Here is a 25,035-nt window from a genome sequence, read left to right as displayed (position 1 = left end):
TCTCTGACCCTGATCGTCTCTGATTCCAATCGTCATTGATCCTGAGTGTCTCTGCTCCTGATCGTCTCTGCTCCTGATCGTCTCTGATCCTGAATGTCTCTGATCCTGATCGTCTCTGACCCTTAACGTCTCCGATCCTGATCGTCTCCGATCCTGATCTTATTTTTCTTCTCATGTTTTTGCAGGAAAGGCTCGTCCTGTCTGTATTACCTCGATTTGTTGTACTTGAAATGATCAACGACATGACCAATGTAGAGGATGAGCATCTGCAGCATCAGTTTCACAAGATTTACATCCATCGCTATGAAAATGTCAGGTAAGAGTAAGCATACAAGACACGTCTCTTCACTATGCATGACAACAGGACCATTGTTGCAGACTGAATTGCAAAATTGCGGGGGGTGGGGATTAAAGGTCTCGATTTTGGTCATTTTTAAGTGTTGGTAAGTAAATTATGCTGGATTTCAATGGCCACAAAACTTTTCAATGACTTGTTATATCACCACAGGAAAGAGGAATCTTGCAATTTTCACTCTGAGTACTAAACCTTATACTAGACTCATATTCCTGTGACTTCCACATTTGTTCTGTACAGGCAGCCACATGGAAAGAGTCAGTCTTTTTTAGAAATATTTTCTAGGTATACCCTGATATGGGGAATATCATTGGGAAGGGAGGAGGAGGTGAGCTGTGATACCACCTATTGTGAATGGTGGATCCTGTGCCATCTACTGTATATAGAGGTGTTATCAGTCATTGTACAGGAGGAGGAGGAGGAGGTGAGCTGTGACATCACCTATTGTGAATGGTGGATCCTGTGTGATGTACTGTACATAGAGGTGTTATCAGTCATTTTACAGGAGTAGGAGGAGGTGAGCTGTGACATCACCTATTGTGAATGGTGGATCCTGTGTTATCTACTGTATATAGAGGTGTTATCAGTCATTGTACAGGAGGAGGAGGAGGTGAGCTGTGACATCACCTATTGTGAATGGTGGATTCTGTGTTATCTACTGTATATAGAGATGTTATCAGTCATTGCACAGGAGGAGGAGGAGGTGAGCTGTGACATCACCTATTGTGAATGGTAGAGCCTGTATTATCTAATATATATAGAGGTGTTATCAGCATTGTATAGGAGGAGGTGAGCTGTGACATCACCTATTGTGAATGGTGGATCCTGTGTTATCTACTGTATATAGAGGTGTTATCAGTCATTGTACAGGAGGAGGTGAGCTGTGACATCACCTATTGTGAATGGTGGATTCTGTGTTATCTACTGTATATAGAGATGTTATCAGTCATTGCACAGGAGGAGGAGGAGGTGAGCTGTGACATCACCTATTGTGAATGGTAGAGCCTGTATTATCTAATATATATAGAGGTGTTATCAGCATTGTACAGGAGGAGGTGAGCTGTGACATCACCTATTGTGATTGGGGATCCTGTGTGATCTACTGTACATAGAGGTGTTATCAGTCATTGTACAGGAGGAGGAGGAGGAGGAGATGAGCTGTGACATCACCTATTGTGAATGGTGGATCCTGTGTGATGTACTGTACATAGAGGTGTTATCAGTCATTGTACAGGAGGAGGAGGAGGTGAGCTGTGACATCATCTATTGTGATTGGTGGATCCTGTGTTATCTACTGTATATAGAGGTGTTATCAGTCATTGTACAGGAGGAGGAGGAGGAGGTGAGCTGTGATATCACCTATTGTGAATGGTGGATCCTGTGTTATCTATTGTATATAGAGGTGTTATCAGTCATTGTACAGGAGGAGGAGGTGAGCTGTGACATCACCTATTGTGAATGGTGGATCCTGTGATAGCTACTGTATATAGAGGTGTTATCAGTCATTGTACAGGAGGAGGAGGTGAGCTGTGACATCACCTATTGTGAATGGTGGATTCTGTGTTATCTACTGTATATAGAGGTGTTATCAGTCATTGTACAGGAGGAAGAGGTGAGATGTGACATCACCTATTGTGAATGGTAGATCCTGTGTGATCTACTGTATATAGAGGTGTTATCAGTCATTGTACAGGAGGAGGAGGTGAGATGTGACATCACCTATTGTGAATGGTCGATCCTGTGTGATCTACTGTATATAGAGGTGTTATCAGTCATTGTACAGGAGAAGGAGGAGAGCTGTGACACCACCTATTGTGAATAGTGGATCCTGTGTTATCTACTGTATATAGAGGTGTTATCAGTCATTGTACAGGAGGGGGGGGAGGTGAGCTGTGACATCACCTATTGTGAATGGTGGATCCTGTGTTATCTACTGTATATAGAGGTGTTATCAGTCATTGTACAGGAGGAGGAGGTGAGCTGTGGTAACTTCTATTGTGACCGTTGGATCCTGTGTTATCTACTGTATATAGAGGTGTTATCAGTCATTGTACAGGAGGGGGAGGAGGTGAGCTGTGACATCACCTATTGTGAATGGTGGATCCTGTGTTATCTACTGTATATAGAGGTGTTATCAGTCATTGTACAGGAGGAGGAGGAGGTGAGCTGTGACATCACCTATTGTGAATGGTGGATCCTGTGTTATCTACTGTATATAGAGGTGTTATCAGTCATTGTACAGGAGGAGGAGGTGAGCTGTGGTAACTTCTATTGTGACCGTTGGATCCTGTGTTATCTACTGTATATAGAGGTATTTTGGCAATGTAATCCCATGTATTATGATGCTGGCTGCTAAAAAGTAATATAGAAAACAGAAGGTCTGAATCTAGTATATGGTTTATTTCCCAAAGTGAAAAGTGCAGGATTTCCTTTTTTTAATTTAAATTGTGATACGGCAGATGGGAAAAAAAAAGAAAAATATATTCACCATACAATCCTGATTATAATGTTGGGTCTTTTCTAATGACACTTTCCCTTCAGCCCATCACATCTGCCCGCTGGTTGCATCTGGTATTGCAGCCTTGCTCCGTTGACGTGCTGTTGCGCACTGCCGGTGTGGTGCCGTATTGGAAGAAAGCAGCTGTTGTGTTATAATCCCCCGCTGCCCCTTTAAGGAAAAATCTGACGGAGACTTATCTGTAACACGTAGAGCGGCCGGTGCTCTTAGCCATGCAGTCCTATGCAAAACCCATTCCAACACATTGAGCCGTGCTGATGGCCGCGCTCTGCTGCCGGCGTAAGCCTGGACTTGTCTGAGGTTTATAGCGCGGGGCGGCTTTGTGTGCAGGATCCTGCTCTGTGTATGGACGGATTGCTCTTAAAAGCTGCATTATCAGTATTATATATACGTCGTGGATAATCTTCCTGATTTTACAGTTAAATCCGCTCCTTCTATTTTTACGTCGTCCTGGCTGCTGCCGAAACAGATGGGGATGGAAAAGGATTGTGTCGTCTTCTTCGTACAGTTATTGGAAAGAAGTGCAAAAAAAAAAGTCTATTTTTACATATTAATGCCGCAGATTTCATTAACCCTTCAGGAGGAAAATTAATTGATGTTACCACTTACGTTAACTTAATAAGGACTCATGCAATGGTGGGCATGTAGTGTGCCGCCATATAAACTCACATTCTAGGAAGAACTATGAGGTTCCCAAAATCTGTACCAGGACCCTCTCTCACTTTACTTACAGCGGCATGTAAAAGTTTGTGCACCCCTGGTCAGAATTACTGTTATTGTGACCAGTTAAGCAAGTTGAAGATGAAATGATCTCTAAAAGGCCTAAAGTTACAGATGATACATTTCTTTCGTATTTTAGGCAAAAATATATATATTGTCATCTTTTACATTTTAAAAATTACAAAAAAGAAAACGGCAAAAGTTTGGGCACCCTGCATGGTTAGTACCCAGTAGCGCCCCCTTCTGAAAGTATCACAGCTTGTAAACGCTTTTTGTAGCCAGACAGGAGTCTTTCAGTTCTTGTTTGAGGGATTTTCCTCCATTCTTTCTTGGAGAATTCTTCCAGTTCTGTGAGATTCCTGGGTCATCTTGCGTGCTCTGCTATTTTGAGGTCTAGCTGCAGATTTTCAATGATGTTCAGATCAGGGGACTGTGAGGGCCATTGTATAACCTCCAGCTTGAGTCTTTTGAGGTCATCTATTGTGGATTTTGATGTGAGTTTAGGATCATTATCCATTTGTAGAAGCCATCCTCTTTTCAGCTTCAGCTTTTTTACAGATGGTGTTATGTTTGCATCAAGAATTTGTTGAAATTTCATTGAATCCATTCTTCCCCCTACCCGTGAAATGTTCCCAATGCCATTGGCTTCAGCACAACCCAAAAGCATGATTGATCCACCACCATGCTTAATGGTTGGCGAGATGTTCTTTTCCTGAAATTCTGTGCCCTTTTTCCTCCACACATACCTTTGATTATTGTGGCCAAAGACTTCTATTTTACCTCATCGGTCCACAGGACTTGTTTCCAAAATGCATCTGGCTTGTTTAGATGTTCTTTTGCATACTTCTGACCCTGAATTTTATGGTGAGAATGCAGGAGAGGTTTTCTTCTCATGACTCTTCCATGAAGGCCATATTTGTGCAGGTGTCTCTGAACAGCAGAACATTGTACCATAACTTCGGGGTCTGCTAAATCTTTCTGAAGTTCTTTTGCAGTCAGGCGAGGGTTCTGATTTGCCTCTCTAGCAATCCTACGAGCTGCTCTCACTGAAATGTTGCTTCGTCTTCCAGACCTTATCTTGACCTCCACTGTTCCTGGTAACTGCCATTTCTTAATTACATTTCAAACTGAGGAAAGGGCAACTTGTAAACACTTTGCTATCTTCTTATAACCTTCTCCTACTTTGTGGGCCTCCACCATTTTCATTTTCAGAGTGCTAGGAAGCTGCTTAGAAGAACCAATGGCTGCTGTTTTTTGGCACAAGTTTAGAGGAGGCTGGGTTTTTATAAAGCTGGGAAAAATACTAGCCTAAAATACAAAGGAAATGTGTCATCTTTAACTTTAGGCCTTTTAGAGATCATTTCATCTTCAACTTGCTTAACTGTTCACAATAACAGTAATTTTGACCAGGGGTGCCAAAATTCAGGACATTGAAGCTCCAGTTTGGGCAAAATTCCACCATTCAAATCAGAGCTGTTGGTAAGTTTGGAAAGACATGAAGGATACAAGCCCAGGAGCAAATGTTCCCCTTACCTCCTACATGTACCTCTATATGAAATTGGAGTCCACTACAGGCTCTTAGGTTGTGCATAAGCCGGTAAGGTTAATTCAAGCTGCAAAAACCCTATATATGGGAATACTGAGTACATCTAATGACATGTGATGAAAAGCAATGATGGATTCTCCCTGTACACCCAAACACACTGTGACTGCTATGATCGAGATCTCCAGCCTTGGTTACAGACCACCCAGCCCAAAAGTCTTACTAAAAGAAACCAATAAAGAAAAACTAAGTTTACCAGAAAGTTTTCTCCTTTATTAGGACCAATCTAAACTCCACCTCTTTGACTAAGTTCCGCCTACGTTTGGTGCCCAGCCAAAATATTGGTCGGACATAGATCTCTGTTTTCCTCAAGTCTTATATGGCCTTCCTAGAGATAAGCAAATTAATTCATATTCAATCAAATTTGTTCCAAAATTTTTGGACATGACGAGTCCAAAATTATCATGATTCGATTAGCAAAAATCCAGCAAAATGGCAGCCAGCAAGACAACATTTTTCTTAATTCTTTTGAGTGCCAAGGAGGGGTTAAAAAAATAAGTGATTATACTCAACTGTCCTGCTGCCGCAACTACCTACCCGGTCTTCTGCTCGCTCACTCCGGGCTTTGGATCTTCCGGTGCTGTCTAGGCAGCACGTGACCATGGGGGACTTATAATATTGACATCTCTGAGATGGGTTGCAACCCATGTGACCATGTGAGGTGTAGATCTGGACTGAGGAACGAAGAGAAGAACAATCCAAACCAAGCAGAGAAGAGGGCTGGCAGCTGCGGGGGCAGGACAAGGAGGGGCGACACTAAGACAGGTGAGCATAGTTTTTTATTATTTTTAACACCTTCCCTCCTTACTATATATTATGCTTTGGGGTCTAGAAGACCTGAGAATAAAAAAAATATACTATTGGAGCACCTTCAACTTGAACCGAGTTTATTTGGACCCAATCGTATCTGTCAGCCGAATCGACCAAAACTAATTTGATGAGGCGTGCCCATCTCCGGTCCATTCTTAGCGCTTCTTTTGGCTCAACAACTCCTAAAATAAGCAACTCTCGATGACCTCCTTTGACAAAAAAAAACAAAAAACAATTTTGCCTCAATCTGCCGGGAGATGTTTGGCCTGTATGTGACCACCCAATGGTTGTGAAGCGAAGTGTAGCCTATCGTAGGATGCCTGCTGAACTTGTTTTGTGAGAAATTGGGAGTCCTTCACAAAATTTAAGGGTGTTCTTTTTTCTATATTAATTTACAACCCCAGTTCCAAAACAGCTGGAACTCGGAATTTCTAATGAGTTAATTTTTTAGATTAAATGGAAAATTGTCCAACATTCAACTTCTGATCTGTTCTATGTTCTGCTGTGAATGTTACATTTTTTACAGCGTCCCAACTTTTTCGGGAATTGGGGTTGTGTATTGACAGCAGAATATAAATCTCATCGGCGTCCTGGACCTCGCCGCCCGGAGTGACGAGTGCGTCGGCTTCATTGAAGCTGAATTTATTCTTTATTGGACTTAGTGCAGCAATTACCGTAATCTATAGATCAATGTCGGATGGTCATGGGCTCTACCTCCATAACTACAACCATGATTGTGGCTGCACAAACCTCTGCACGTGTGCGTCTCTGGCGGAATATATTACCTTTATCTGACCGTACAGCACTTTATTAGTAAAATCAACCACATTATGTTCCGTGCACTCCACAGAACGTTCTAGATAGTTCATACAAAAAGATTATTGGGTGCACTGTGCAACAAGTGGCGCATACAGTTGATGCTATTCCCTTATAGTTTTCCTGAAAACTTAATGAAATACATTTTGTTAATGGCGTCTATCTATCTCATATCTATCTATTATCTATCTATCTATCACATATCTATCTATCTATCTATCTCATATCTATCTATTATCTATCTATCTATGACATATCTATCTATCTATCTATCTCATATCTATCTATTATCTATCTATCACATATCTATCTATTATCTATCTATCTATCACATATTTATCTATTAAAAATGAGCAAATCTTTTCACATTCAAATTTTCCCAGGAAATTTTATTTGCTGCAAATCGAAATCCTCTAATTGCCCTGAAAAAATGCCTATCACACTATTCTCTTTTCCTCCAATACTAATCTTCACTGCTGTGCTGTCACACACTATCTGTACAGTTTCTTCAGTGTTTTATGGCTTTTTTTCCCTATCTCTGTTGCTAAGTTGTGAGTTGTGACGTCATTTCGCTATCCAGATTCACCACAAAATGGCTGCTGCATTCCCTACCTCTGCTTTTATACAGGCTTACGATAGCCCCTCCTGATTGGCAGTGCTATACCATGTGATTTGAAAGTTTCAAGGTATTATGGGGGCAGCCCGCCGGATGTCATTTGATCCTTCTTTACCTGACGCAATGTGTTAAATATCGGCAGGCGTTTTAGATGATTCGCGCAAAAGGAATTGCAAATTGTTCAAAATTTTTAAAAATGCTATTCTAATTCAATTTCTATCAAATTAGCTTTTGATCTGATGATCTATCTATTGTGAAAATGGCGGCACTCCAAAAATAAAGTGCAAAGTGCCTCAATTTTTATCAGTTGATTGAGGAGGTTGGTAATTTCCTAGGTGCCTTCCTTGGTGCATCCACAAACAGAATGGGTTGGTGTTGCCTTACTTATTTATCTTCGTATCTATCTGCCAAAATGAGCATGTGACCGCACACTCATGCCACCACTCCATTCATACTTTATGAAGTGCAGCTCTCGGCTTTCTACAGCCATACTATAGAGAATGAATTGAGCAGTGGCATGTATGTGTGGCCAAATTTTCTTTTTGATGGGGCATTTCAGAGCCCCAATCTTGGGATCAATGCGGATCCCAGCGGTCAGACCCCCCATCGATCAGAAAGTGTTGAGAATAACTATGTTCATTCTTTTTGATGGGCACCAGGTAGTTCCACAAGAGATCTGCAATGCAAAAATGGCACCACAAACAGCCGAGAGAGCTCTGTTCTTACAGCGAGCCTTGCTCTCCCCATTTTTTGTTCCTAACTGCTTGAGTTTAGGAATCCCCATTAACCCAACTGATTAAGGGTCCCATTGGTGGGACTACTACAGAAAAATACAGACAAATATTCATGACATCTCCTGTGATCAAGGGATGGAATACCCTTGAAAGCCAACAGGTAGGAGATCATGGCCATCTCTTACTTTTCTGGTTCTCTTTTGGAAAAAATTTAGGTCCTACCATTTGAACACCTAATCTATTAGACAAAAGATAGGCTATTAGTAGTGATGAGCGAACGTGCTCGCCACTGCCCGAGAATCACTGTGCTCGACGAGATCAGCGCTCGGCGAGTATTTCCTGATTGCTCAGGCGGGAGCTCGGGTCCCCTCCCTGCATGTTTGGCGCTCGTTAGAGAGCCAATGAACATGCAGGGATTGCCTGCCATGCACTGTAATGCCGTAGCCATGTTGGTTGTGGGCATTACAGTGATTGGCTGGCCTCACAGCAGCACACAGGGGGAGGGAGGCGTAGCACCACAACAGACAGGAAGAAGCAGCGTGGTGGCTGCAGACACAAGGCAGAAAAGCGTTCCTCGTAACGCCAACACAACGGAAGTTGCCAGTACAACTGTTAGGTCTTCCCGAGTCTGGTTATTTTTTAAAGACTCTGCTGATAACCCCAAAAAGGCCATTTGCACCACCTGCCAGACCAGCATCAGCAGGGGTAGCAAAACAAGCAGCCTGACCACCACCAGAATGATCAGGCACATAGCAGCAAAGCATCCGACTAACTGGGCCGAACCCCAGGGTCCAGAAACAGTGTCTGCGGGTGACACCACTGCTTCTTCTGCTGTTGTGCGTTTCTCAAACCCTACCTGGATCTGCTTGTCAAAGTACGCCGCCTGTGTGCCCATTTTGGAAAGTCAGCTACAGTTTCCGCCGACATTGCCGTGCTTCAGCAGCGTTTGCAGCTTCCAGCTCACCGACTGATCTGCGATGTCCCCACGCGTTGGAACTCAACTCTACATTGCAGATGTTGGGAAGGATTTGTGAGCAGAAGAGGGCAGTTATTGAGTACCAGCATCAACAAGGCTGTCGGTATTCAGGTCAGACTCCACACATAAGACCTCAGGAGTGGACATGGATGTCAGACATATGTACCATCATCAAAAACTTTGGGGACTGCACCAAGATGTTGAGTGGTGATGACGCCATAATTAGCGTCACCATCCCGCTTCTCTGTCTTCTGAAATGCTCTTTGCTCACAATTAAAGAGGATGCATTGCAGGTGGAGCACGATGAGATGGAGCAAGGAACCATACAGGGTGATTCCACATAGCCCAGCCTCATCTCATCCCAACGTGGATTGGGTGACAATGAGGAAGAGGAGGAGGAAGAGCAGGAGCTAGTTTCCTGCAATATAGATGGTACTACCTGCACAACTGGCATACTCTCTGTTCAGCGTGGATGGCCTCAGGACAGGGAGGAGGATGAGGAGGAGAGCATGGTCAGTCATCCTTTTGGTGAGGACACGGAAGTCTTGCCTATTAGCAGTCTGGCACGCATGGCTGAGTTTATGTTACGCTGCCTTTCCCATGACCCTCGCGTTGTCCAAACAAGGGCTGGATTGCGCCAGACTTCTCAACACCACCGAATGTTAGCAGCATAACATAAACTCAAATACAGAGTCTTTTTTTGGGAGGTCTAACTCTATTCCCATGCACCTCTGTCTTCACACCCAGACATGGGTATATGCTGGGCAGCACGGTGGCTCAGTGGTTAGCACTGCAGCCTTGCAGCGCTGGGGTCCTGGGTTAAAATCCCACCAAGGACAACATCTGCAAGGAGTTTGTATGTTCTCCCCGTGTTTGTGTGGGTTTCCTCCGGTTTCCTCCCACACTCCAAAGACATACTGATAGGGAATCTAGATTGTGAGCCCCATTGGGGACAGTGCCCATAATGTCTGTAAACTGTCTGAATTGTAAAGCGCTGCGGAATATGTTTGCGCTATATAAATAAAAAGATTATTATTCTTATTATTATGCTTCCTGATTTTGTATATTTGCTCTTGTCCTCCCCCTTCTCCACATCCTCATCCTCCACCACCATATCACCACCATATGTACCATATCAACATATCTACGTCTTTTGCAAGGGACGTTGGAGTTCCTCCAAATTTTTGGCAGTCGTTGCTTCACTGCATAGGCAAACAGTATGGGAGACGCACTTCCTAATTATGGGAACATTGTTTTCAGGAGGCCCTCCGGCCTCTACGTCTCTTGCAAGGGGCATTGGAGTTCCTCAAAATTTTTGCCAGCCATTGCAGTCACTGCATACGCAATAACAGTATAGGAGACCCACTCGTTAATAATGGGAACAACAAAGCATAGCCGACTGATGGCTCTCCAACAATAGCGAGGGCCGACGGCTGGCCCTTTAAGAATAGTAAGGGCTGCCTGATGGCCCTATAAAAATAGGCTTTGTGACTTTCAGAGTCTGTCCATCATTAATGAAACAGGATGTGTCTGATCATGTCGCACACACCACATGGCCAGATGAGGTTGTAAAATGTTAAAATGACATTTCCTGGTGAATGCATTTGTCTTGGTTGAAATCAATGCAAAAGTGCAAAAACGCATCAAAAACGCTACTTGTGAACATAGCCCAAGGTGTGCAGGAGTATTTTTGTTTTCGGTTATTTATTTTGCCTTATATACAAGTCAATACCCTGGAAAGGATGTTCCTTAACATATTTCCCAAGAAAATCAATTTGGGTTTTGTTTTTGTATGTTTTATTGTGAGCCCATAAAAGTGGCGTAATACATCTGACAACTTTGTTGACAGCAGTGACCTGAGTGTCAGAAATGCTTCCAGGGGTCTTCCCCATGCTGTTCACATGTCATTTGAGCACTGTTCCCATCGATTTGGGCAATTTTTAGGCCCTCTGCAGACTGCCGAGGGAACCCTCCGGAAAAATGCTTGAGTTTCCCATAGACTTACATTGGGCTCGTTACTCGGTCCGAGCACCTGAGTATTCCAATTTGCTCAACTCATACAATGAGCACCCGAGCATTTTAGTGCTTGCTCATCACTAGCTCATCACTAGCTATTAGTCTATTTTATTGGGATACTCCTCAACTTTGGGAACATTTTTTTTTACTTAAATGAGTGCATTTTTGGCTAAAAACCATTTTTGTAATTGGCTTTCATTCAACATTTTGCTCCGTTTGCAATCTACAGCCTCTTTGTTACACTATCTATTGCTGGTTGAAGGATGGGTTAACTGGGAATCCACAAAAACAAAATGGTGCAAAATTATTTTAGCCCAAAAGGCAGCCATGTAAGGGAAAAAAAAGAAAAAATATACTTCCGTACTAGTATACAACCAACAATTGGAGGACCATGGACAGGGTACAGGTAGTAGGTAGCCAACAGAAGACAGTCTACTGAACCCTTATTGGTACCATGTACCAAAGCCTTGTCATCACTTTATCAAAGAGGTCATTCCCATGTGAAAATAAGGAAGATATGTGGGAGGTATTTATGGGTTTTATGACCCCCAAAAACAACTGGTCTTTAAACAGAGTTTGGCATTTGGCTAAGGTGTTCATACATGGCCTGTTGTGTTTAGCTGGAGTATGGACCGTCAAAATCACCAGTTTTATTGGTTTTCATAGTCTGAGAGTGACAGCTTGTAAATGGCAGACTACAACACTCTATTGTCTGTTCACAGTACATTGTGGCAATTTACAGTCCTCCTCTTATAATCCAGTAATGTAATGTATTTACGTCATTTTCATTCACATTAATTTTTTTTTTTCTTGCTAGTAAATTCAAGGACAAAAAATGAATCCAAATAAAAGACAGTGCACAATAGACTAGATTTCGATTTTATGGCTCTGCACTTTACGTATTATTTAACTGTCACTTCTGTTAAGCACATTATATTCTGCTCTGCAAGGTTTGAAAATTTACCCCAAAAATAAATTCCGAGTAGAAACAAATCTCTGAGTCATCCTCTAAAGACAAGTTACTGTCTCCTATTTATATCTGGTTCCTCTGAAGTAGGTAACGCGAATGTCGAAAAAAGCTGTTCCTATTCAATTCCCAGATACCTAAAAAAAAGGCTATATTCGAGCAGTAGGGTGGAAGGGCATACATTTTTTCCTATCTAGTCACAAAAGCCTTCCAGTCTCCTTAAAAAAAATGAATAACTGCTTCTGTGGTACCTTTAAAGAGGTTTCCTTATAATGAATGAATATCTGAGATTAGAGAACCCATAGAGGTTCCCAATAATGCAAATGACCAAAGTACCCGTCAAAAATAGTGTTAGTATCACTCCATAACTAAGTAAAATTTACCGTTCAGTAGCGTGAATGACCATCACTGTAGGAGCTTTAAAGGGATTGTTTCAATAACATAAGCAGCAAGATTTGATATTATAGTTCCCATGGCAGTTCCCAAATATGCAAATATCAAAGTGCCTGTCAAAAGGCAACATAACTGTGGAATATGTATCATTATCATGTATGACTTCTGTCACGGGTATGTCAGAAGTGACAGACAGTCGCCCTGCCGTTGGTTGCAGGAAATCTCTGTGTTTGGCATTACAGACATCTTCTTAGATGAGAGGCTGTCTTTAGGACCCAGTGTCGACCTCCCTCTGGCTAATTAGCTCTCTGGCTTGGGTGTATAAATATCTGGTGTGTCTGAGAAGGAGGTGCCTGTGATATTCATTTCTGCTGTGCGGCACCCACCTACATCTCCTCCCTCATTTCTGTTTATCGGCTTACCCGTTCTCTACGCTCCGCAAGAGACTTTCGACTAACATCCGCACTAATCCGTATCTTCCGGCTCCAAGACTTCTCCCGAGCTGCACCTATTTTTTTTTAATGCTCTACCCCAAGAAATTAGGACGAACCACAACTTACACAGTTTTAGGCGCTCACTAAAAACACACCTGTTTAGGATGGCCTATCACGTTCCCTAATAAAAGTCCTTTTATATTTTTATAGCCCATTCATTATTTCTCCAAGTATAAGTCTCCATCAAACTCCACCGAACCCAAAAGCACTACAAATACTGGCTGGTGATGAGCTCATGCAGCCTTTATCTATCCCTCATCCCCTCAGGATGGCTGGACCGTCATTGTAAATAAGCCCCTGTACTTTGTGTCACCCCCACCTTATTGTAGATCGTAAGATCTTACGAGCAGGGTCGTCATTATTTTTGCTTTAATTATTGTATTATCTTTAGCTATGTTACATATGACTGTTGTATATGAACCTCTGAATTGTAAAGCGCTGCGGAATATGTTGGCGCTATATAAATAGAGATTATTATTATTATTATTATTACTTGTGAAGGCTTAGCAAGAGCAGTACTTCGTCCACTCTGGAGCTTGAGGCCGAGTGCATATTTGGAGTAGTCTAAAGCTAAGCAATCTCCCACTGTTTGTCCACCCTTGTTATCTATATAGTTTAGTGGAGATCGACTAGTGCTCATCTTCTCCCATCCCTAGCCTTAGCCATACGACAGGGAAAGATAGGGCGAGGCATGCGTGTGGCGATTTCTGAAGAGGAAATATAGGTACAGTAGTTGAGACAGGGTGACACTAGACCAGACTAGGAGGTTTCCACTTCCCCCCTTTCCCTAGTGTCTGGGCTCCCTTTCCCTCTGAGTTGGACTAGTCTTTCCCACACCTGGCGTGACAAGAGCCTGGATGACCACCACTGTTAGAGCTTTAAACTGTTTGCTTCTTGAACATTTATGAATTCAATTACAGGTCCTAAATTGTTCTAAAGCACCTAAAGTGCAAATATGTCTGTTATGAAGGAATTTACGTTGGACATGTTTTACTTCATATCTCGCCGAGTTATCCGACATTCGGGAATCTGAAACGCTGGCTAACAAACAGTGTGGAAGATTTAAAGTTGTCTCATGAAGAGTCAACATTAGTGACAACCATTAAAGTACCCATAGCAGTTCCCGAGAATGTAAATAACCAAAGTGCCTGTTAAAAAGCACAATTGTTGTAGGGGCATATATCACTCATGACTGTCATATAAAATCATATGGGCTTTAAAGGGACTCTCTGGGAATAGAAAAAAAAATAACTAAAGGAAATATCATTATAATTACATTTCTAAATGCTTTTAATTGGAAAATCACAATAGTTTTGTATAAGGAGGTAATAGCTATAGAATTAAAATGGTTGCTGCCTTGTTAAATTGACAAAATCCTGTCCTAAAAGGACAGGGTCCTGTGAGCGGGGGCAGTAGGAAGCTCTGTCCCTCTTTTCATGTGTAGGAAGGTGGGCTCTAAATGGATATCCTGATGTAATATTGGAAATGCAAGGGTTGCTGAGGTAAGAAGAGGCTGTTTACACTGCTGTCCACATGGTGTGATCTAATACTGGAGCTACTAGGAGTGCCGAGGTAAGAAGAAGCTGTTCACATTGCTGTCCATCCTTTCTGATCTAATACTGGAGATATCAGGAGTACTGAGATTAGAAGAAGTTGCTTCCACTGCTGTCCACCCTGTGTATCTGATCTAATTCTGGAGATACCAGGAGTGCAAACGTAAGAAGAGGCTGCTCACATTGCAGTCTACCCTGTCTAACTGATCTCATACTGGTGATAGTAGGGATTCTGAGATAAGAAGAGGCTGCTTCCACGGCTGTCCACCCTGTCTGTCTGATCTAATACTGAAGATGCCAGGAGTGCTGATGTAAGAAGAGGCTGCTCACACTGCAGTTCACCCCGTCTATGTGATCTCATATTGGAGATACCAGGAATACTGAGGTAAGAAGAGGCTGCTTACATTGCTGTTCACCCTGTCTTTCTGATCTAATACTGGAGATACCAGCGGTGCTGTAAAAAGAGGCTGCTCACACTGCTGTCTAACCCCTCTTGTATAATACTGGAGATACTAGAAGTAATTAGGTATGAAGAGGCTATGCACTCTGCTGCCTACCCTGTCTATCTGATCTAATACTTAACATATCAGGAGTGCTGAGGTAAGAAATGACTGCTCACATGGTGGTCCACCCTGTCTAGCTGATCTAATACTGGAGATACCATGGGTGCTGAGGTAAGTAGAGACTGCTCATGTTGCTTGTCCAGCCTGGTGTAATACTGGAGATACCAGGAGTGCAAAAGTAAGAAGAGGCTGCTTCCACTGCTACCCACTTTCATGCTTATAGATTTGAACTCTTGATTATGTGTTCAGTGGTCTGTGTATCTTTCCATTGAGCCACAACTGATACACCTTCGCTGGGTGTTTTAGTTCTGTTATCTTTGTTTCTGTCGGTTTTGGGTAAGAGGAAATTTCCATTTACTCTGTTTGTCTGTCCTATCACCTTTCGGGTGCAGTTTAAAATAACTACCCTACTGGTGTTTCCTGCTGGTTGAAACTTTGTTGGATTCACTCACTGTGCTCTAGTTTGTGTTGGTTTCAGTTCCTTTGTGTGTGATTCCTTTTCTCCTTAGGGAATGCTGCTAGGAGCTGCTAAGGACATACAGGGTAAGCCACCATCAAGTGGGGGTGCCATTGTGTTAGCTTAGGGTGTCAATCTCTGCAGTCAGGCAGTGACAGACCAGGGTCAGGGAAGGGCTTGCCCTAGTTTGAACATGGACCTGTCAAGTTCAGGTATTTGTCTTCCTGGTTTGTACATTACCCATGTAAATGTGCTTTGGCAGTGCTGAGGTAAGAAGAGGCTGTTCACACAGCTGTATTCCCTGTCTGATCTACTACTGGATATATCAGGAGTACTAAGGTAACAGGAAGTTGCTTCCACTGCTGCCCACCATGTGTATCTGATTTAATACTGGACATATCAGGAGTGCTGAGGTAAAAGAGGCTGCTTATGCTGCTGTCCACCATGTCTATCTGATCTAACACTGGAGACATCAAAAGTGCTGAGGTAAGAAGAGGCTGTTCACACTGCTGTCCAGCCTGTCTATCTAATCTAATACTGGAGATACCGGGAATGCTCAAGTAAGAAGAGGCTGCTCACACAACTATCCACCCTGTCTATCTAATCTAATACTGGAGATACCAGGAGTGCTGAGGTAAGAAGAGGCTGCTCACACAACTATCCACCCTGTCTATCTAATCTAATACTGGAGATACCAGGAGTACTGAGGTAAGAAGAGGCTGCTCACACAACTATTCACCCTGTCTATCTAATCTAATACTGGAGATACCAGGAGTGCTGAGGTAAGAAGAGGCTGCTCACACTGCTGCCCACCCTGTCTATCTAATCTAATACTGGAGATACCAGGAGTGCTGAGGTAAGAAGAGGCTGCTCACACAACTATCCACCCTGTCTATCTAATCTAATACTGGAGATACCAGGAGTACTGAGGTAAGAAGAGGCTGCTCACACAACTATTCACCCTGTCTATCTAATCTAATACTGGAGATACCAGGAGTGCTGAGGTAAGAAGAGGCTGCTCACACTGCTGTCCACCATGTCTATCTGATCTAACACTGGAGATATCAAAAGTGCTGAGGTAAGAAGAGGCTGCTCACACTGCTGTCCACCATGTCTGTCTGATCTAACACTAGAGATACCAGGAGTGCTCAGGTATGAAGAGGTTCCTCACAGCTAATACTGGAGATACCAAAAGAAGGGGCTGTTTCCACTGCGGACCACCCTATCTATCTGAATGACAATACGTGGTATAGGTTATTTTCAGGTCACAACAGTGGAGCTTGCTACTTACGACTCATTCTCACAAGCACCTGTTCTAACATTCTAGGATGTTTCCTTTAGTTATTTATTTTTTCAATTCCTGGAGAATCTCTTTAAAGGATGGAGTCCTCTGCCCAGAACCTTCCCCATTACCTTCACACTAAAGCTGCTAACAAAAAATAATGTTCGCTCTGACTTTGCTGAACATTGCTCCATCTTGTATTACTTAATGAACCATCCATTGTAATAAGCACATTTATATTGCTTAGACTTATACTGTATATTCTCTGCAGAGAAACAATTCAATGATTGTTATTTTCTAGGGATCATTCCCTCATATTGGAGGGTGATAATGATGCGTCACATGTACTTGCTGACTGTTAGTGACTTTGTATTTCTTTATCTCTTTTCTTTGCAGCATTCTTTTTGCAGATGTGAAGGGATTTACCAACCTGTCCACCACCTTATCAGCACAAGAACTAGTCCGAATGTTAAATGAACTCTTTGCGAGGTTTGATCGCCTAGCACATGTGAGTTATAGAATGCACTGGTTGTTTTTACTCACGGAGAGATCATCGCGATGGGATTTTATGATTAAACGAATGAGTGACCATAAGGAGAACGGCTAAAGTGGACATTCAGGAGATACACTTACTCCAATCTAATCTCAATGTCTCCTACTTATCCATGTCCATATTTGTATCAATGGGGAGCAGTATTATAATAGATATATTCTTGTACATAGGGGCAGTATTATAGTAGTTATATTCTTGTACATAGGAGCAGTATTATAGTAGTTATATTCTTGTACATAGGAGCAGTATTATAGTAGTTATATTCCTGTACATAGGGGGCAGTATTATAGTAGTTATATTCTTGTACATAGGAGCAGTATTATAGTAGTTATATTCTTGTACATAGCGGCAGTATTATAGTAGTTATATTCTTGTACATAGGAGCAGTATTATAGTAGTTATATTCTTGTACATAGGAGCAGTATTATAGTAGTTATATTCTTGTACATGGGAGCAGTATTATAGTAGTTATATTCTTGTACATGGGAGCAGTATTATAGTAGTTATATTCTTGTACATAGGAGCAGTATTATAGTAGTTATATTCTTGTACATAGGAGCAGTATTATAGTAGTTATATTCTTGTACATAGGAGCAGTATTATAGTAGTTATATTCTTGTACATGGGAGCAGTATTATAGTAGTTATATTCTTGTACATGGGAGCAGTATTATAGTAGTTATATTCTTGTACATAGGAGCAGTATTATTGTAGTTATATTCTTGTACATAGGAGCAGTATTATAGTAGTTATATTCTTGTACATAGGAGCAGTATTATAGTAGTTATATTCTTGTACATAGGAGCAGTATTATAGTAGTTATATTCTTGTACATAGCGGCAGTATTATAGTAGTTATATTCTTGTACATAGGAGCAGTATTATAGTAGTTATATTCTTGTACATAGGAGCAGTATTATAGTAGTTATATTCTTGTACATAGGAGCAGTATTATAGTAGTTATATTCTTGTACATGGGAGCAGTATTATAGTAGTTATATTCTTGTACATGGGAGCAGTATTATAGTAGTTATATTCTTGTACATAGGAGCAGTATTATAGTAGTTATATTCTTGTACATAGGAGCAGTATTATAGTAGTTATATTCTTGTACATAGGAGCAGTATTATAGTAGTTATATTCTTGTACATAGGAGCAGTATTATAGTAGTTATATTCTTGTACATGGGAGCAGTATTATAGTAGTTATATTCTTGTACATGGGAGCAGTATTATAGTAGTTATATTCTTGTACATAGGAGCAGTATTATAGTAGTTATATTCTTGTACATAGGAGCAGTATTATAGTAGTTATATTCTTGTACATAGGGGCAGTATTATAGTAGTTATATTCTTGTATATAGGGGGCAGTATTATAGTAGTTATATTCTTGTACATAGGAGCAGTATTATAGTAGTTATATTCTTGTACATAGGGGGCAGTATTATAGTAGTTATATTCTTGTACATAGGGGCAGTATTATAGTAGTTATATTCTTGTATATAGGGAGCAGTATTTTAGTAGTTATATTCTTGTACATAGAGCCAGTATTATAGTAATTATATTCTTGTACATAGGGGGCAGTATTATAGTAGTTATATTCTTATACATAGGAGCAGTATTATAGTAGTTATATTCTTGTACATAGGGGCCAGTATTATAATAGATATATTCTTGTACATAAGGGCAGTATTATAATAGATATATTCTTGTACATAGGGGCAGTATTATAGTAGTTATATTCTTGTATATAGGAGCAGTATTATAGTAGTTATATTCTTGTACATAGGAGCAGTATTATAGTAGTTATATTCTTGTACATAGGAGCAGTATTATAGTAGTTATATTCTTGTACATAGGGGCAGTATTATAGTAGTTATATTCTTGTATATAGGGGGCAGTATTATAGTAGTTATATTCTTGTACATAGGAGCAGTATTTTAGTAGTTATATTCTTGTACATAGAGCCAGTATTATAGTAATTATATTCTTTTACATAGGGGGCAGTATTATAGTAGTTATATTCTTGTACATAGGGGCAGTATTTTAGTAGTTATATTCTTGTACATAGAGCCAGTATTATAGTAATTATATTCTTGTACATAGGGGGCAGTATTATAGTAGTTATATTCTTATACATAGGAGCAGTATTATAGTAGTTATATTCTTGTAAACATAGGGGCAGTATTTTAGTAGTTATATTCTTGTACATAGAGCCAGTATTATAGTAATTATATTCTTGTACATAGGGGGCAGTATTATAGTAGTTATATTCTTATACATAGGAGCAGTATTATAGTAGTTATATTCTTGTACATAGGAGCAGTATTTTAGTAGATATATTCTTGTACATAGGGGGCAGTATTATAGTAGTTATATTCTTGTACATAGGGTCAGTATTATAGTAGTTATATTCTTGTACATAGGGGCAGTATTATAGTAGTTGTATTCTTGTACATAGGAGCAGTATTATAGTAGTTATATTCTTGTACATAGGAGCAGTATTATAGTAGTTATATTCTTGTATATAGGGGGCAGTATTATAGTAGTTATATTCTTGTACATAGTAGCGGTATTTTAGTAGTTATATTCTCGTACATCCCTTCATCTTTTTTTGTATAGCACACTGTATTACTTTCTTTTTAGTTATAAACTAGTATGAAGACAGTTATACTGTTGATCCCTCCAAAATACAGTACAGTATAGCTGAGTCATGATTATATTTGTGAGTCTTATGTGACTATCCTGTTAGCAGTTCTGGATCAATACATGCACATAATGGTGGCCTTTTGGACTAGCTCTTTAACTTTACACCACCTTTATAAATTATACATAGCCCTGGCCGATCATTGCAGCAGTGGATAGGAGCAGACAGGTTATTGGGTTTCCTGTAAGCTTCTTGCTTGTATAGTGGTTGTCAGGTTATTGCCTGGTGTCACTGATACCATGTCACGGAAGCTTCTGCTCTGTGTCACTGTAGACATGAAGTTCATTCATTAAACAAGTGACTGACTTGTTGTGTGACACGGACATTTGACGCCGCTGTGCTTTTTTCATCAATCTCCCTGACGGAGGGATCAGCAGGATTTTGCATTGCGTGCTGACTCAGTAGGGGATAATAGATGAATGTCGCTTCCCAGGGGTTTGTATGTAAAATCTTGTCATTAGTGATAATGGAGAGTCAGATTCATGTGTGATGCAGTGAAGGGGGGCGGTGAAATAAAAGCATTAATAGCATTTTTAGTGAGGAATAGCTGTCTGGACATCATTGAAGGCTTTCAGGACCATATTTGCTTTGCTATAGTCACATCCCAAGCTGTGTTCACAATTCTGCTTTTTTTACGGTGCAGTACATTGCTGGAATCATAGAATCATAGAATGGTAGAGTTGGAAGGGACCTCCTGGGTCATCTGGTCCAACCCCCTGCTTAAAGCAAGATTCACTAAACTATCTCAGACAGATGTCTGTCCAGCCTCTGTTTGAAGACGTCCATTGATAGAGAACTCACCACCTCTCGTGGCAGCCTGTTCCACTCATTGATCACCCTCGCTGTCAAAAAGTTTTTTCTAATATCTAATCTGTATCTTCTCCCATTCAGTTTCATCCCATTGCTTCTGGTGGTTTCATGTGCAAATGACAATAAATCTGATCCCTCTACAGTGTGACAACCCTTCAGATATTTGTAGACAGCTATTAAGTCTCCTCTTAGCCTTCTCTTTTGGAAGCAAAACATTCCCAGATCCTGTAACCATTCCTCGTAGGACATAGTTTGCAGTCCGCTCACCATTCTGGTAACTCTTTTCTGAACTTGCTCCAGTTTTTCAATGTCTTTTTTAAAATGTGGCACCCAGAGCTGGACACAGTATTCCAGATGAGGTCTGGCCAAGGAGGAGTAGGGGGGATAATTACTTCACGTGATCTAGACTGTATGCTTCTCTTAATACATCCCAGGGCTGTATTTGCCTTTTTTGCTGCTGCATCACACTGTTGACTCATGTGCAGTCTGTGATCTATTAGTATACCTAAGTCTTTTTCACATGTACTGTTGCTTAGTTGTATTCCTCCCATTCTGTAGATGTAATTCTCGTTTTTCTTGCCCAGATGTAGAACCTTGCATTTCTCCTTGTTAAATACCATCCTATTAGTCTCTGCCTATTGTTCAAGCTTATCTAGATCTTTCTGAATCATTTCTCTGTCTTCTCTAGTGTTAGCTATCCCTTCTAGCTTTGCATCGTCTACAAATTTGATTAGTTTACCTTCAGTTCCCTTTTCTAGATCATTTATAAAAATGTTGACCAACACAGGGCCCAGGACAGAGCCTTGTGGTGCCCCAATTGAATCACTCTTTCAATTGGATGTGCAATTATTTATTACCACTCTGAGTATGATTACTGAGCTAGTTATGAATCCACCTGACCGTAGCCTTGTCAATCCCATATTTTGTTATTTTTTTTCAATAAGGTTAGTATGAGATACTTTATCAAATGATTTGCTGAAGTCTAGATATCTGCCACATTTTCCTAATCCACCAAGTCAGTGATTCCATCATAGAAGGAAATTAGATTAGTTTGGCATGACTTGTTTTTTACAAACCCATGCTGGCTCTGGTTAATTACTGTATTCTTATCCAAGTACTTACACACATTCTGTTTAATAATTTGTTCAAAGATCTTTCCTGGTATAAAAGTAATGCTCACTGGCCTGTAATTTCCTGGCTCCTTCTTCTTTGTTTTTTTGAAGATAGGGACAACATTTACCCTTCTCCAGTCTTCGGGGACTTCTCCTGTTCTTCAGGATTTTTCAAAGATTCTGGCTAGTGGTTCTGCAATTTTCTCTGCTATCTATTTCAATACCTTGGGATCTAATTCATCTGGACCAGGAGTTCAGGTGACCGACCAAGACTTATGAAAGGCTAGATTGTTCTCATCACTGACTGTGCAGTGTGAACAGTAACAAGTAGCCTTTTAAATGCAGCTCAGGATGTGCCTACTGGATTTTCTTTACCTAGTCATGAAATGAAACGTTAAAGGGGGTGCCCGGTCCAAACCGATAAGGCTGCAGTCACTCTGTGTGACTGCAGACTAATGAATCCCCCCAGGGCATGATTTCAGACCCGAGACCAACAGAGTATGTATGAGTTATACATATCCCTGGCCAGTGGGTGCGGCCTCGCTTTTCATATGCTTGTATGGAGTGAAGCCGTGCCCTCTAGTCGCCCACACGCACTGGCTGGTCACATCACTAGATGGGGCGCGACTTCGGCTCAATACAAGTGTATAGAGAGCAAAGCCGTTCCCACAGGCCGGGGGTATGTATAACTCATATATACCCTCCGGTCCCAGATCTGAAACCTGCAAATCCCCGCTGAGGGGATTCATAAGTCTTCAGTCACACAGAGTGACTGCAGACTTATCAGTTTGGACCGGACAATCCCTTTAATGCTGTAGTCACACTAGCTTCTTTTTGCTTTACACTCTTGCTAAGCTGTCAACTGTATGAATAGATCGCAGACTACACTGAGTTTGTTTGTAGTCTGTAGCCATGGAAACATATTACTCTGCGCTGAAGTTGTGTACTGAAGATGAATACCTGCAATATTCCTTTATTTTAGATGCATTTGACCAATCACACTCATTCCTTTCTGCCTTTCTTTCCTGTTTTCTTTTTCACTTTTCTTTTTTTCTTGCTTTCTTTCCTTTTTTTCTCTTTCCTGATTTTTTTTTCTTTTTACTTCTTTCTTTCTTTCTTTTTACTTCTTTCTTTCCTTCTTTCTTTTTTTCCTTCCTTCTTTCTTTATTTCTTTTTTTTTTCTTTCTTTTTTATTTTTTTCCTCTTTCCTGCTTTTTTTCTCCTTTTACTTATTTATTTCCTTCTTTTTTTACTTCTTTCTTTTTTTCCTTCTTTCTTTTTTCTTAATTTCTTTATTTCTCTTTCTTTCTCTTCCTTTTTTTTTTCTCTTTTCTGTTTTTTTCCTTTCTTTTTACTTCTTTGCATCTTTCTCTCTCTTTCTTTCTTTCTTTCTTTCTTTCTTTCTTTCTTTCTTTCTTTCTTTCTTTCTTTCCCTTAGTACTGTAGCAGGCATACTGAGTATATTGCCACATCATCATTATTACAGTTTTTATTAATTATAATTGCACTTAACTTGACCTTGAAACATATTTTTTTCCACTGTATTAAATTCTATTTTTTTGTGAAGCCACAAATACATTTAAAAATAGAGCAAATGATATTATGTCCTTCTTCAGCAGGACATCGAGGCAGACAGTCATCAATGATAACGTGATCGGCCTGTAGTCGCTGCCTTTTATGTCCTTAGGTTTTACCGTATATCTGATGAAGACGTAACAGATCACGGAAACTGAAACAAATCAATTGACTTAATTAATAATATGATTTACCGTAAGTTCAGAATGTAGCTAAAACTTTACAATGTCCTCTACACGCAAACCAACCACCAAACGTTCACCATTTTCCCATAATATTGTCTTTTATATGTGTCTGAAAGTCTAGACATTGTCCTGCAGTCTGGGACATGGCGGCATGAAATAAACTGTAAGGTATGGGACTTTCAGAGCTGCTGCTCCAGGCCTGTAGCTGTAGGCATGTCTCCCAACCGTCCCAGATCAAGCAGGACATTCCTGAATTTGGGGAGCTTTCCTGTGTCTTAAGAGGTCGGGAATATGTCCCAACTGCATCTTATCTGTATCCCCAAGACACATATGTAGTGAAAGATAATGATGGGTCAGGAAACCTAGCAGAGACCAGGTCAGTATTGGAGAAGTAGGGAACACTGGCAAGTGAGATGCTTGCGTGGGGGGTCATCATACTGTGTTTGCGGAGGTTAAGGGGCATTATCCTGTGTGAGACACTGACTGCATCATATTGTGTGGGGGCATCATACTGTGTGTGGGGAGATTATGGGGACATCATACTGTGTGTGGTGAGGTGCATTATAACTTGTGATATACACTGGCTTCATCATACCGTGTGGGAGGATTATGGGGACATTATATTGTGTGTGGTGTATTATGGGGCATTATAATGTATGACATACACTGACTTCATCATACTGTGTGGGGGGCATCATAATGTGTGGGAGGATTATGGGGACATCATACTGTGTGTGGTGAGGTGCATTATAACTTGTGATATACACTGGCTTCATCATACTGTGTGGGAGGATTATGGGGACATTATATTGTGTGTGGTGTATTATGGGGCATTATAATGTATGACATACACTGACTTCATCATACTGTGTGGGGGGCATCATACTGTGTGGGGGGCATCATACTGTGTGGGAGGATTATGGGGACATCATACTGTGTGTACAGGCCACTCTAAGAATCACACTGTGTGTGTGCACTGTTGGGGTATCATACTGTGTGGCCAACACTGTGAGGGTATGATACTTGTGTGAGGGCACTAGGGGCATCACCCTGTATGTGAGGGCACTATGAGGGCAATGAAAAGGGAATCGTACTGTATGGGAACACTAATGGTTTCACTAGGAGCAAGATTTCTGCTACTTATAAAGTACTGAGCAAAATAAAACTTGAGGTGACGCTCTTCGCGTAGTGCAGTCTGTGTCCTTCTTTCCTAACTTTCAGTG

General features: G+C 40.9%; 1 protein-coding gene across 2 annotated transcripts in view; it reads left to right on the top strand.

The window, feature by feature from the left end:
* Nucleotides 1–25,035, top strand: part of ADCY8 (adenylate cyclase 8) — a 395,464-nt gene that overhangs the window by 226,121 nt on the left and 144,308 nt on the right. For both annotated transcript variants that reach the window (XM_073679897.1, XM_073679896.1), the window contains exons 3-4: nucleotides 186–316; nucleotides 17,270–17,381. In XM_073679897.1, the coding sequence (XP_073535998.1) occupies nucleotides 186–316; nucleotides 17,270–17,381 (243 nt within the window). The remainder of the gene's footprint in view (nucleotides 1–185; nucleotides 317–17,269; nucleotides 17,382–25,035) is intronic.

Source organism: Phyllobates terribilis, unplaced genomic scaffold, assembly GCF_046119375.1.
Source record: "Phyllobates terribilis strain yellow unplaced genomic scaffold, ASM4611937v1 Scaffold_4__5_contigs__length_816908805, whole genome shotgun sequence".
Classification (NCBI taxonomy): Eukaryota; Metazoa; Chordata; class Amphibia; order Anura; family Dendrobatidae; genus Phyllobates; species Phyllobates terribilis.
The sequence above is the reverse complement of the archived record's forward strand: the minus strand, read 5'-3'. Positions and strand labels throughout refer to the sequence as shown.